This window comes from Cicer arietinum, chromosome 5 (genome assembly GCF_000331145.2).
Source record: "Cicer arietinum cultivar CDC Frontier isolate Library 1 chromosome 5, Cicar.CDCFrontier_v2.0, whole genome shotgun sequence".
NCBI lineage: Eukaryota > Viridiplantae > Streptophyta > Magnoliopsida > Fabales > Fabaceae > Cicer > Cicer arietinum.
This window is the reverse complement of record NC_021164.2, coordinates 77,770,828-77,784,335: the sequence shown is the minus strand read 5'-3', so window position 1 is coordinate 77,784,335 and position 13,508 is coordinate 77,770,828. Positions and strand designations below refer to the sequence as shown.

Sequence of the window (13,508 nt, the reverse complement as noted above, 5' to 3'; positions counted from 1 at the left end):
TAAATACTATTTATGAGCAAAAATGATGCTTATGCAAAAATTTATACTTATGATGAACTTAGTTTAATTTTTGTACATTTAAATCTATTAAACACTCTTGTTTTAGTATTGTATTTGAAAATAGTAAGTACTCTAAAAATAAAATACTATTATTAAAAAAGCATGGTACCTTAGTAAGCTAAAATGGTTGGTGATGTTCATTTTTTTTGCATTTATTTAAGTCACATCATGCCTCAAAATCTCATTTGCAACAATTGTACCTGGAATCTATTATTATAAATGGTGTAGTACGACTTTAAAAAATGAAATTTCATCAAGTTTTTGACCAAAATTCTGTTTGGGGGACCCGAACTGGGGAGAAACAAAATGGGGGGACTACTTTTGCGATTCAGCTAAAATAGGAGACCAAAACTGCAATTAAGCCAATGAAAATCTATTGAGCTACCAAACAAAATTTAAAAAAAAAATATATAACAAGTTACATAGTCAGGTCTACGAGTCGATAGGTTCAAATTGTTGAATTCATTACCCGAACCAAATATAAATGGGTTTCAACGAGTTAGGCCGGATCGGATCCAATTGGGTGATCGGGTTGGTGATTCGATCTGCGCGTATATACATCCCTAATTCTAATATTTTTATTTTTATCTTTGTATTACTATAGCTTTTTAAAATAATTTGCATTCGCCGGTCCAAGGTCCTGGATCCGTGACTAGACTCTTGTTTTTTTTGTTTTGTTTTGTTTTTTCTTTTTTGTTTTTTTTTTTTCATTCATTCTAAAAAAGTGAAAAATATTATTCAATATAACCATATTCGTATTATATATGGCATGTGCACTTCTACACACCTCAAGCATGACTTTTATTTGTTGTGACCATAATTAACTCTTCAATCCCCTCACATTAATTTGTTTGATATTTGACATTTCTACTTAATTTCCACATCTTCCAAAACATCATAGTTATTATTTATTTATTTTTTGTGTTTGTCAATTTTTTGTGTGTAATTACTATTTCTATCCACCCCCATAAAAAAAACATGTGATAATCACATAGGGCAGTTAGATCAATCTTTATGTCACTTTATTATAAAAATTTGAAAATTAATACTTTGAATTTCCTTTAAATTATTATCTTAAAACTTGAACATGTTATCTATCAGTCAAACCCACATGATTTAATTTAATAATAAAACAATATTGGACTAAATATAAAAATGCTTTATAAAAAAAAAACAAAATCAATTTTATAATGAGGCAGAGACAAGTAGGAAACAAAGTGATATATTGAAAATTAAAGGAAGTCTTGTCAAGAAAATTAAAGAATGGTAGCTCCAAAGTAACTTTAGCAAAAGATGGTGCCACCTTAGCCATACATGCGACTAAAAAGACCTAATAACTTGGTTTCAAAAGGAGTTGCACAATGGTTGCAAGACATTGAAAATTTGTTGGTGCGCTTGCATTCAAAGCCCTAAAGTTTTTTCCGTATTTTGGTGAATTCCTCGAGCTTTCGTTGATTGTCGAGACACAATAACAACCAAATTCAACGTGTTTTTATGCACGGAAAGCAAATTAATGACCCAAAAGAAAGGGTAATATATTTCAAACAAAACTTGGGACAGTGATTGAGGGGAAGAAACATCTAGGAACAAGCTATATTAGCTAAGTTTACGAGTCTTATATATGGTTATAAAATTACGCAAATAATCTTATTTTGCTGCCGTCATATGTTCTTTTTTAAACTTCCTAAGCTTAGATATGGATGGATAAACTAGAAGATGCAAATGTACTTGATAAATTATAAAGATATTTTAAAATTAGTTGCATTACGTCACTCACCGGAAATAGCGAGAGAAAGATCATTTTTATGAATCACAGTGTAAAATTATTTTATACTAATTTTTATGAATCACAATATAAAATTATTTTATACCGTTAAACTAACACATCAATTTGGTTATTATTCATTCTCCAATTTAATCTCTCAATCATTAAATATAATAAATAGTTTTTAAATTATTATTAATCCGTCAATTTAATATTTAAATTATAATCATTTATCCTACTTTTAAAGCAATCGAAAGATTAAATTGATGAACTATTTATTATATTTTAATAATTCATATTTTTAACTTTTGTCTTTAAATTATAATCTTTTACCCTGCTTTTTAAAGCAATCAAAATACTAAATCGATGAACTACTTATTAGAACCAAATTAAAAGTTTTTTTTTTTTTTAAATTCAATAGTTGTGACTAGAGTTATTAGACTTATTGAAATTAAATTTATTGTGGTGAGGATATTTTTGTATTCGTGCAATGAAAGATATTGATAATCATATGATCATCTTAATCCAGATTTAATTTTTAGTTCATAATTTTAAATATAAATCTCTAATATTGATCAAACGGTTAAGGATGTCCAAACTTGTTTCTCATAAAAGTCAGCCGCCAGTCCAATTGAAGTGTGAATGGTCAAAGATAAACACTATACAAGCAAGTTAAGCAACAACCAATAATATTATAATCCACATGATCGTTAATATTATATTAATGGAATAAAAAATAACCTTATATGATCACACTCACGTCCTCTTTATGCTATACTATATATAACCAAGGATGCTAAGTATTAACATGAAACTCTAAGTCGTGAATTTAACTTCATATAAGAGTGAGACACAAAGTGAAAATAGCATAATGGAAGAAGTAATGGAAATAGTGAAAAAACAGAGTTCACCGGAAGTTTCAATTTCAACTCCTCCACTTCAAATTAATAATCAGATACATTCTCCTAATTTAATGAGCTTTCCCAAAAGCCCGTTTGGTTCTCGTTTTATGAATACTCCTTTAGCTAGCCCCATGAAGAAAGCCATTGAAAACATTATTGAAGAAGTTGGTCACTTCACCAAGTTTGACCCACAAGATGATTGGCTTCCAATCACTGCATGTAGGAAGGGAAACGCTTATTATGCTGCGTTTCATGTGCTTAATTCTGGAATTGGATTTCAAGCACTTGTTCTTCCCTTGGCCTTTACTAGTCTTGGCTGGTGAGTGTGAGAATACTATACCATATAATTAATAATATTTTATATACTCCATATATCCTATAATCAATGAGTTAAAACCAAAACTAATCTTTTTCTCTAAAATTTAGACTAAATATATTAGTTTTTATTTATATTTTAGGATCATTCTATTTGAAAATACAACTTGTTCTTTAAAGTCACAAATTCATTTTAGAAATTAAAATGAATAATATCAATAATAATTGACGATCAAGTTAATAATTTATATTATATTATATTATATATATATATATATATATATATATATATATATAAAATCAATCACCAGTAATTTAATATTACTCGTATATTTACTTATTTTTACTAATTTTTTATTTTAGAAGAAATAATTTTTTAAAATATATTAAACTTGAATTTCTTGCAATAAAATTATCACGCAATTACACGAGATAATTAATCTTAAATATTAATTTAAAATCAAATAATTTAAATTATATGGTCGATTAATTAATATTAAACAACTAGATCTATAACTGTGTGACACAAATATAGTAAGAAATTCAAATAAAAAATATTTGAGTTAGAAAAAAAAAATTTCCCTCTAATTTTATTATTTATTAATTTTTAGTGATGAATTTAGAGAGGATTTTATGTTTTCACTAAACATATTTTAGTGATAGAGAATAGAATATGAACATTATATTATTAGTAAAAGTTGTTATTGTGTTGGTTTTATTTGTGCAGGACTTGGGGGATATTATGTCTATGTGTAGCTTTCATATGGCAGCTATACACGTTATGGTTACTGATTCAGCTTCATGAATCGGATTCAGGGCCACGTCATAGCAGATACCTCCAACTTGCTATGGAAGCATTTGGTAAGAAATCGCTTAGTTTAGTTGTGCATTTTTTTGCAGCTTTTAGTATAAACAAGATTCTTAAAATGGTAACTAGAGTTTACATATATAACAACATCTTCTCATACATAGTCTCTCTTTTTAATATTAAATTTATTTAATAGGTAACTTCTTCTTTTTGACAAAGTGAAGGTAACTTCATATATAAAATAACTATATTAAATTTGTTTTCATACGAACAGATACATTCATTTTTATTTTTAAAATATACAGTATCACATTAAATATGTTTTATAAGCATTTATAATTGTTGATACTGCATGGTGCAATTAAATCCTTTTTACACACACACACACACATACAAACTTATAAAACTCGCAATTCACTATTTTTAATGGTAATACGTTAATTTAATTCTGTACCTTTCAAAAACAAAACTTAACATAATTTTGTAAAAAATATATATATATATATAACAAACAAACAAGTTACTAATTTGATTTGTGTACTGAAAACTAAAAAACAATCATATAACAACGCTACTCAATCAGTGTGTATATTGCATGATGATGTAAGATAACAAATTAAATTATAAAAAAAATGTTAAAATTAAATATTACATTAACTTTTGAAATGATTGGTTAATTTTTTCCTTTAAAAAAAATATAAACAATTTTTTCCACGTGCAAACTGGATTACGAAAAATATTTACTTGATCACAAGCATTTAAACACATCATTTGAACACATACACACAGAAGTACATACTCATTAATCATTTTAAAAATAACATTATTTAATATTTTTTCTTTCTATATTTTTCTTTTCAAGAGTGTATGTGTGCTTAGTGTGTCCAAAATGGTTGTGTCTTATGCGTGGGTGGGCCTATAAATTTTCTAAGTTTAAGATAGTTTTCTGAAGGAAAAATGGACATGTGTTGTGAAAAAATGACCGGTGTTTATGTGGTTAAAATAAGTCAACCTTACATCACACTATTACGTGCATATGTTCCTAGCCAGAAAACACCAAATTAAAGTTGAAAAACCTCATTCATTGATTTTTTTATAATTAATTTTAACGAACATACTTGTGAAAACTTAGCAAATTTTAAAGTGGATTTTTTTGTTTGAGTAAAAGGTGGACTTATTTCAACTACTTTTAGAAAAGCTACAATATGCAGTTGAATGACTTTACACATGAGTCTGTGAATTATTTTTTAATAATAAAATATTTACTAATATTTGTCTCCCTCTAATCTAGCATTTGTGCTTGACTATAAATCACTTTATTTTTCAACTTACCTTAATAAAGTGTAAGTCCACCATTATATTTTATTTATATATGTTGTGCAAGGTTGGTCCAAATAGTAACTTCGATAACATAATAAACAGAGAAAAGTAGAAGCAAAATTAATTTAAAATTTCCTGTCTATTGATCACCATGATTGCAGGAGAAAAGCTAGGAAAATTACTGGTACTCTTCCCCGTCCAGTATTTATCTGGTGGGACATGTGTGACATTGATTATGATTGGAGGTGGCACAATGAAGATATTATTTCAGATTATGTGTGGAGAAGCATCCAGCTTATACCAACTCAAAACCATAGAGTGGTATTTAGTATTTACTGTGGCTGCCATTTTGCTTGCTCAGCTTCCAAACCTAAATTCAATCGCAGGTGTTTCTCTTATAGGAGCTATCACAGCTGTTAGTTATTGTTCTATGATATGGATTGTTTCCGTATTCCAAGGTAGGCTTGCTAATATATCCTATGAGCCATCAATGGGACAATCACAAGCCACAAGGATTTTTAGCGTGTTGAATGCACTTGGTATCATTGCCTTAGCTTTTAGAGGTCACAACCTTGTGCTAGAAATTCAGGTAATGTAAAAAATATATGATATGAACTCGTTCATTCAGTACATATTTGGATTGCCGGTGAATTTGACACAACCAAACCAAAGTATAGTATTGTAATTTTGACAAAAACTATATTATTTTGATTTTTGATTTAACAATTACAAGTTTGTGTTTTTTGTTGCAGGGGACCATATGTTCCGATTCTAAGAATCCATCACGTTTGGCCATGTGGAAAGGTGTTAAGTTTGCTTATCTAGTCATTGCCTTTTGTTTGTTCCCCATAGCCATTGGAGGCTATTGGGCCTATGGGAATTTGGTAAGTGTCGTGTACTTAGTAGAGTGCCCTTTCAGCTATTATTAACCTAACAACAATTAATCATAGAATCTAATCAATAATAGATTGGTTGGTACAATTTGATGCCAGATACCTTCCAACGGAGGAATGTTGAGTGCTTTGCACAAATACCATGAACATGATACATCAAAGTTAATCATCGCTTTGACAAGCTTACTGGTTGTCATCAACAGCCTCAGTTCGTTCCAAATTTATGCAATGCCAATATTTGACAATCTAGAATTCAGATACACCAGTACAAGAAACAGACCTTGCCCGAGGTGGCTACGGATAGTCTTCAGAGGTCTCTTCGGGTGCCTCACATTATTTATCGCCATAGCGTTACCATTCTTGCCAAGTTTGGCTGGCCTCATTGGAGGCGTTGCTCTACCAATAACATTAGCTTATCCCTGTTTCATGTGGATACAGATCAAGAAACCGAAAAAGCATAGCACAACTTGGTACCTGAACTGGACGCTCGGGGTAATTGGGATGATTCTAAGTGTACTGGTTGTGACAGGAGCCATTTGGGGAATAGTAGCACTGGGCATTCAGATCCACTTCTTCAATCCATAGTAGTAACATCAATTTATACTATTCTCAATACTACCCTGTAAGATTTAATTTTCTCTCTTGTAACCAAAATAAAAATCATACCCCAGAAGTTGATTTTCTAGCATTTGCTTAAGCAGCACACACATGGGATGTTACTAGTGAGCCATTGACCTTTAGAGATGAAATTGATAGATCATAGAATGCTTCACCACTCTATTCCAATTGCCCATCTCATTAGTGAATCATAAGACAACTTTGTGTTCAATGTGTGGAAATAGAACAAAGTTAATATGAGGAATGTGCCAAAAATTAAGCACCTTCTGCATAATATCACACAGCTAAAACTACTTGCATATATGTTGTCTTTACACAAGAATTCGCCTGATATATTTGAACTTTAACATATAAGTTTGTCGCTCTATCAACAGGGTCAAAAACTTCATAGTAATTTGCATCAGTTGTACTACGTATACATAAACATAAACAGCAAAAGAAATGCAAAATATATAGATATACGTGACAAGATCCTAGCACAACTAAGCTACACCACCTCCAATAAGGATCAACATGAACCAACTGGATTAGCTTGTTTAGAAGTAAAAGTATCATTTATATTCTTTAGTCGCCTTGCTATAGGCGGAATCAGAAGTTACACAACTCAGTGATGAATGAGAAGCTCGACCAACGGAAAATGGTCATGAATGGCCGAGACCCTATTCCAATAAAAAGGTGGTGTGAGAAAAGGAAATAGGCCAAAGATCAGTACTTGAAACCACTTTACATTGATAATGGAAGGAGCATCCTTCGTTTCTTTTTCCTTGCTAGTCTTACTTGCTTTGTAATTTTCATGCATAAAAGCAATAGCACTGTGATGCAGACTAATACGAAAGCAAGCCGGATGTGCTTAAAGTACAAAGAAACAACTGAGAAAACCAAGAAAGCTAAAATCACAAGTTCCCATATTACAAAGACCACCACATCCACCCTGCACCATAACAAAGAGTAAACAAGAAAACATCAATGTCCATTATATCATGTTGTACAAAAAGCAGTAATAAACAAACAACAAGTAATATATATAACAATAAAGACTCCACACCACAAGTATTTTATAAGAAACATAGGGCCTGAAGTCAATTGTCCTAAACAACTGCAATACAAAGTAATCAATCCAAGAAAACAACACATTTGATCTCTCTTTTTCTATTTTATTTAAAAATAAACACATATGCTTTTATTTGAACTGAAATTGCTAAATACGCGTTAGTTTTCTATTAAATTTAAGCCAAGAATCTTGCCCCAAAAGAAAAAGCCAAGAAAACACCATTATCCAGCTCCATCTAATAAAAATATCATCATTCGATTTCAAGTTTCTCCAATTGCACAATCACTGACAAACAACTCAATTGTCAAAACACAAATCGGTTGGAACTTAGAACCTTTAACATCACCAAGAAAGTGCTAAATAAGGTGGAGTCAACACCAGTAATCAGTCAATACTCCTTCACCCTCCTTACACCAAGTTTTTTATTTAAATAGGTAAACATTGTTCTGTGTTAGCTTGCAAATTGCAATTCCTTTTTCTTTTTGGAGTTCAACAAAAAATGTAAAGATTGATGATTATAAGATGGTTCAAAGGCTCGGTAAAACAATAACTAGCAAATACGCATCCCGTCAATTGAATAAAAAAGATTCATCAGTAAGAAGTCTGAAATATTATAGAGCTCCCTTAAAAAGCAAATCATTTTTCAAAGCAGCAAGAGATCTGAGATCAAAAGTGCTTGGGAGAAAGAAATCCAGATTGAATAATCATTGTTGCTGATTAGCTATTCCAAGGAAACTTTTTGTTTGACACACCTCTCATAGTCTCATTCGAAACAATTGTGCTAGAATATAGAAAAGCACTGACTATATACACTGGTCGAGATAAAATTCAATAACATACCAATCTTAGAGATCACATTACCCCAAAGTAACTACTAACTATGCCGTTAGGTATTTTTGTAACCAATGAATCTTAGAATTGAAGCAAATTTTCACATCCGCAAATTTCAAGATTATGGCCAACAAAACATTATATATTATATAAGCCCTTTTTCTAAGACTATGAAATAATATGAATCAAAACCCATGTTTCCCTTCTATATTCGCTAACTATCCTAAATCCTGGTTAAGAAAACTACCGAGCATAGCTTATATTTGCTGATAAGTGGGCATTTGTTCAAGACATGGGCACGATTGGCCGAATTCTATGATCAATAGTTATATTCTTGTGTGCCTTTATTTATCGGTTTTCTGTAATGTCAGGCTTAATGTTCGAACAAAATCCTACCTTAATTTGGAGAACACCTATACCGCTATATCCAAAACCTTAAGATTAAGCACAACCAACACGACACACGAATCGATGTGTCCAATGGTATGCACAATTTTTTTATTATTTATAACACTTTTTCTACATAATAAATTCATAATCATATAATATTAACGACAAATTCCATCTTAAGAAAAATCCAGAGGAAGAATAAAATATTGCAACTTCAAAATGAAAATGAAAATTAGACCATCTAGCCGAATTGTTGATTCAAACAAGTTATGAAAACTGGAATCATGTCACACTCGTGTGCAATTATTGCGAGAAACAAACAGTAAACTGAAAATTATAAAATAAAATAAAAAATGGTGCTTTGATAGAAATAAAACAGGGAAAATAATAATTTTGCAATAATAATAAAAATGAAAAGAAATTGAATAGTTTGGTTTGACGTACCTGGAAGTGGTGATATTGGAAGAAGTAGAGGAGAAGAAGGAGACAGAGGCCCAATCATGCTTGGATCGAATCTGATAATCCCGCAGCTGTTCCGCTAGATTCGATCGCGTTATCATGGTACCTTCTCTCTCTCCTATCTCTCCTCTCTCTCTCTCTCTCAAAGCAGAACAAACTCTGATTTTCTCTCCCTAAAATGAAAACGTCGACTATGGCGACTTTTTCAGAGCCAGAAACGAATTTGGTTAGTTACAGAAGAACCAATCAATCAATCTGTTTTGGTTTCAACTTGTGCAGGCTTATACAATTACAAGCCCAATCAATCAAAATTCAATCATTTTAAAGCCCAATTAGAATTCTTATTTAAAACACATTTGTTTTGAATTTTTTTAAAATAAAATTTATAACTAAAATTGAATTTAGTGCAATATAAACAAAATTATTTATAAAATAAAATAAAATATATATATTTTCTCTTGTGATTTTTAATTTGTATGGATCTAAAATAAGTTGCTAAAGAAGTAGTTATTTCAATTTAAAATAATTTTCTAACATTAATCACTTCTTACAATTCTTACAAGTTACAATCAATTTTAAATAGATGTATGTTTAGATTTATTTTTGGAGGATTTAAAATCGATGTTTGAGGCATAAAATTAATTTTGACATGATTAGTTGTTATCTAGTTTTAAGTTTTGAATTCAAACGTAATTTTTACACTTAAATTTATTGTTCAATTCATTTTTAATTTGATATATCAAAACTTAAAATAGTTTATATTCAACTTACCTTTAACTCAAATCAAATTTTACACAATTAACTCATTTGAAATCATTGTTTTTATCATAGAACCAAACACACATTTAAAAATAATTTTGATATATTTAGTTGTTTTTGAGTAAAATTGATTTTGTCTCTATAATCAATTGTGACTTAAGTTGGAATTTGTAATTTGTGCTTCTATAAATGATTTTTAACCTTTTACTTATCACTCAACTCATTTTACATAATTGTATTCAAACGCAAATCATTTTACTTTCATCATTTTTAGCAAAAAATAACAATTTTACGTAATCAATTTATTTAAAACAAATTGTGTTCCTACAAAATTAAACTATTATTGATAAGAGTCGGGAGACATTACAAAACTACAAAGATGGTAAAGTTTGATTACATAATATACGTTTTATTTTTGTTTCTCACAATGTGGACGCCTTCATCGAAGATAATTTTATTCAAAGGGCTATTGACACGAAATGTAAACGTGATTCACCGTGTAGTGGGAGTCCTTAAGTTTTAACATGACTAATAAATACTTATATTGTTAGATTTAACAATGTATCGGGTTCGAACTCGGAACCTTGCAGTGTATGTGAGTTTATGATAGTAATCGTATAATCTCATATAAAAAAAAATTATTTTATGAGAAATTCATCCACATAATTATGAACAAAAAAATTAAATAAATAAAAGGATAAATTTAATAATAATTATATGTTTGAAAAAAATTATAGAAACATAATTGGAAGTAATACTTTAATGTTTAAATAATTAATTAATTAAAAAAAACATGCGAAAAAAAATTGTTATTATTATTATTATTATTATTATTGTTATTATTATTATTATGATTATTATTATGATTATTATTATTATTATTATTATTATTATTATTATGATTATTATTATGATTATTATTATGATTATTATTATGATTATTATTATGATTATTATTATGATTATTATTATGATTATTATTATGATTATTATTATGATTATTATTATGATTATTATTATGATTATTATTATGATTATTATTATGATTATTATTATGATTATTATTATGATTATTATTATGATTATTATTATGATTATTATTATGATTATTATTATGATTATTATTATGATTATTATTATGATTATTATTATGATTATTATTATGATTATTATTATGATTATTATTATGATTATTATTATGATTATTATTATGATTATTATTATGATTATTATTATGATTATTATTATGATTATTATTATGATTATTATTATGATTATTATTATGATTATTATTATGATTATTATTATGATTATTATTATGATTATTATTATGATTATTATTATGATTATTATTATGATTATTATTATGATTATTATTATGATTATTATTATGATTATTATTATGATTATTATTATGATTATTATTATGATTATTATTATGATTATTATTATGATTATTATTATGATTATTATTATGATTATTATTATGATTATTATTATGATTATTATTATGATTATTATTATGATTATTATTATGATTATTATTATGATTATTATTATGATTATTATTATGATTATTATTATGATTATTATTATGATTATTATTATGATTATTATTATGATTATTATTATGATTATTATTATGATTATTATTATGATTATTATTATGATTATTATTATGATTATTATTATGATTATTATTATGATTATTATTATGATTATTATTATGATTATTATTATGATTATTATTATGATTATTATTATGATTATTATTATGATTATTATTATGATTATTATTATGATTATTATTATGATTATTATTATGATTATTATTATGATTATTATTATGATTATTATTATGATTATTATTATGATTATTATTATGATTATTATTATGATTATTATTATGATTATTATTATGATTATTATTATGATTATTATTATGATTATTATTATGATTATTATTATGATTATTATTATGATTATTATTATGATTATTATTATGATTATTATTATGATTATTATTATGATTATTATTATGATTATTATTATGATTATTATTATGATTATTATTATGATTATTATTATGATTATTATTATGATTATTATTATGATTATTATTATGATTATTATTATGATTATTATTATGATTATTATTATTATTATTATTATATGGTACTATTAATTTTTGGACCCCTAGTCTGTTTTCACACCCCACACGCCGGCACAAATTTAAGGGTTTATTCAACCATAACAACGTAATCAAACGCTATTCAATCGAGCTGTGGCGTTGAATCTCAACCAGTGGAAGAAGAAGAAGGCATTGATTGGGGTGGTGCGACTATACTCTATAGCCCGAGTTACGTGGTTGTTAATTGTCCATGTCTTCCTCCTCAACTCGATCTACCGCCGCCGGTGCCGGCGATGCGAAGAAGAAGTTAGGGTTTTTGGCGCACGCGATGAAACGAAAGGACAGCTTCATTCAATTTTTCGCTATGACTGGAATTCTTCTCTTAAGCATGAGATCCTTGGGACAAAAGTACAAAATCCATGGACTTGAAGAAGATACACATGCTCTAAGGGAAGAACACGGTTCACTCACCGACCGTATGAAAAACATTAAACGCGCATTGCTTCATGAAGCTTCTCAAGATTCTACTGGAATCTTAGCTTCTCGCCTTCGTAGTATCTTCAATGAACAACATTGATCCATCTCCTCCGTGAGTTTTTCTCTGTTACTTGTTTTCGTGTTTATAAATCTATCAAGAAAATATTGTAAACCCTAGTCCATTGTGCGTGCTGTTCGATTTCACCTCTTTAATTGTTCTCTGATAATGAAAATAATAGTCCTAGAGGACTTTTTACATTTAGAAATTTGAATCTTCTTACATTTGTAATAAGTGACCTTGTTGGTGCTGCTAAATTTCTCTAAAATTCTGGTGTCGAATCAACGTTGATTCCATTGCGCATCAACTGCACTATAAGTTTCTTCCTTATGTAATCATTGTATTGTTTACCCGGTTTATTATATTTTGTGCCATGGCAACATGGTTTGAACATTTGGCATATATCCAAGTTTGAATCCCTAATGACCAAATCCACATCCACACATGTGAACTCGATTAACTCTGAGTGGTAATTGGAAACATTATGGATCTGTACATAGGTAAAAGCCACAATTACTTGAATCAAATGTACATCAGAGTTCAAGTGTTTTCTGGTAGCTATTCTTCCTCTGCAAGCCGAATTGGCCAAAACCTTAAATAAATATGCACTCTTTGATTTGGTCCGGTTGATCTTCTCCCTTTGCCAATTGTTTATTTGTTTGGCATGATAA

The 13,508-nt window shown here is 28.4% G+C and overlaps 3 protein-coding genes across 3 annotated transcripts; 2 read left to right on the top strand and 1 right to left on the bottom strand.

The window, feature by feature from the left end:
- Window positions 1-2,593: 2,593 nt before the first annotated feature.
- LOC101491992 (lysine histidine transporter-like 8) lies at window positions 2,594-7,136 on the top strand. Its single transcript, XM_004500838.4, has 5 exons — window positions 2,594-3,046; window positions 3,770-3,903; window positions 5,332-5,759; window positions 5,923-6,054; window positions 6,163-7,136. The coding sequence occupies exons 1-5, from the start codon at window positions 2,697-2,699 to the stop codon at window positions 6,646-6,648; spliced, it is 1,530 nt and encodes a 509-aa protein (XP_004500895.1). The 5' UTR covers window positions 2,594-2,696; the 3' UTR covers window positions 6,649-7,136.
- On the bottom strand, window positions 6,917-9,661 carry LOC101491681 (uncharacterized). Its single transcript, XM_004500837.4, has 2 exons — window positions 9,398-9,661; window positions 6,917-7,612 (listed from the first exon to the last, which is right to left on the bottom strand). Exons 1-2 carry the CDS (start codon window positions 9,511-9,513, stop codon window positions 7,405-7,407), a joined length of 324 nt encoding a protein of 107 aa, XP_004500894.1. The 5' UTR covers window positions 9,514-9,661; the 3' UTR covers window positions 6,917-7,404.
- A 2,718-nt stretch (window positions 9,662-12,379) lies between these two features.
- LOC101492657 (uncharacterized) lies at window positions 12,380-13,196 on the top strand. The gene has a single exon (XM_004500840.4). It carries the CDS (start codon window positions 12,553-12,555, stop codon window positions 12,877-12,879), a length of 327 nt encoding a protein of 108 aa, XP_004500897.1. The 5' UTR covers window positions 12,380-12,552; the 3' UTR covers window positions 12,880-13,196.
- Window positions 13,197-13,508: the final 312 nt, after the last annotated feature.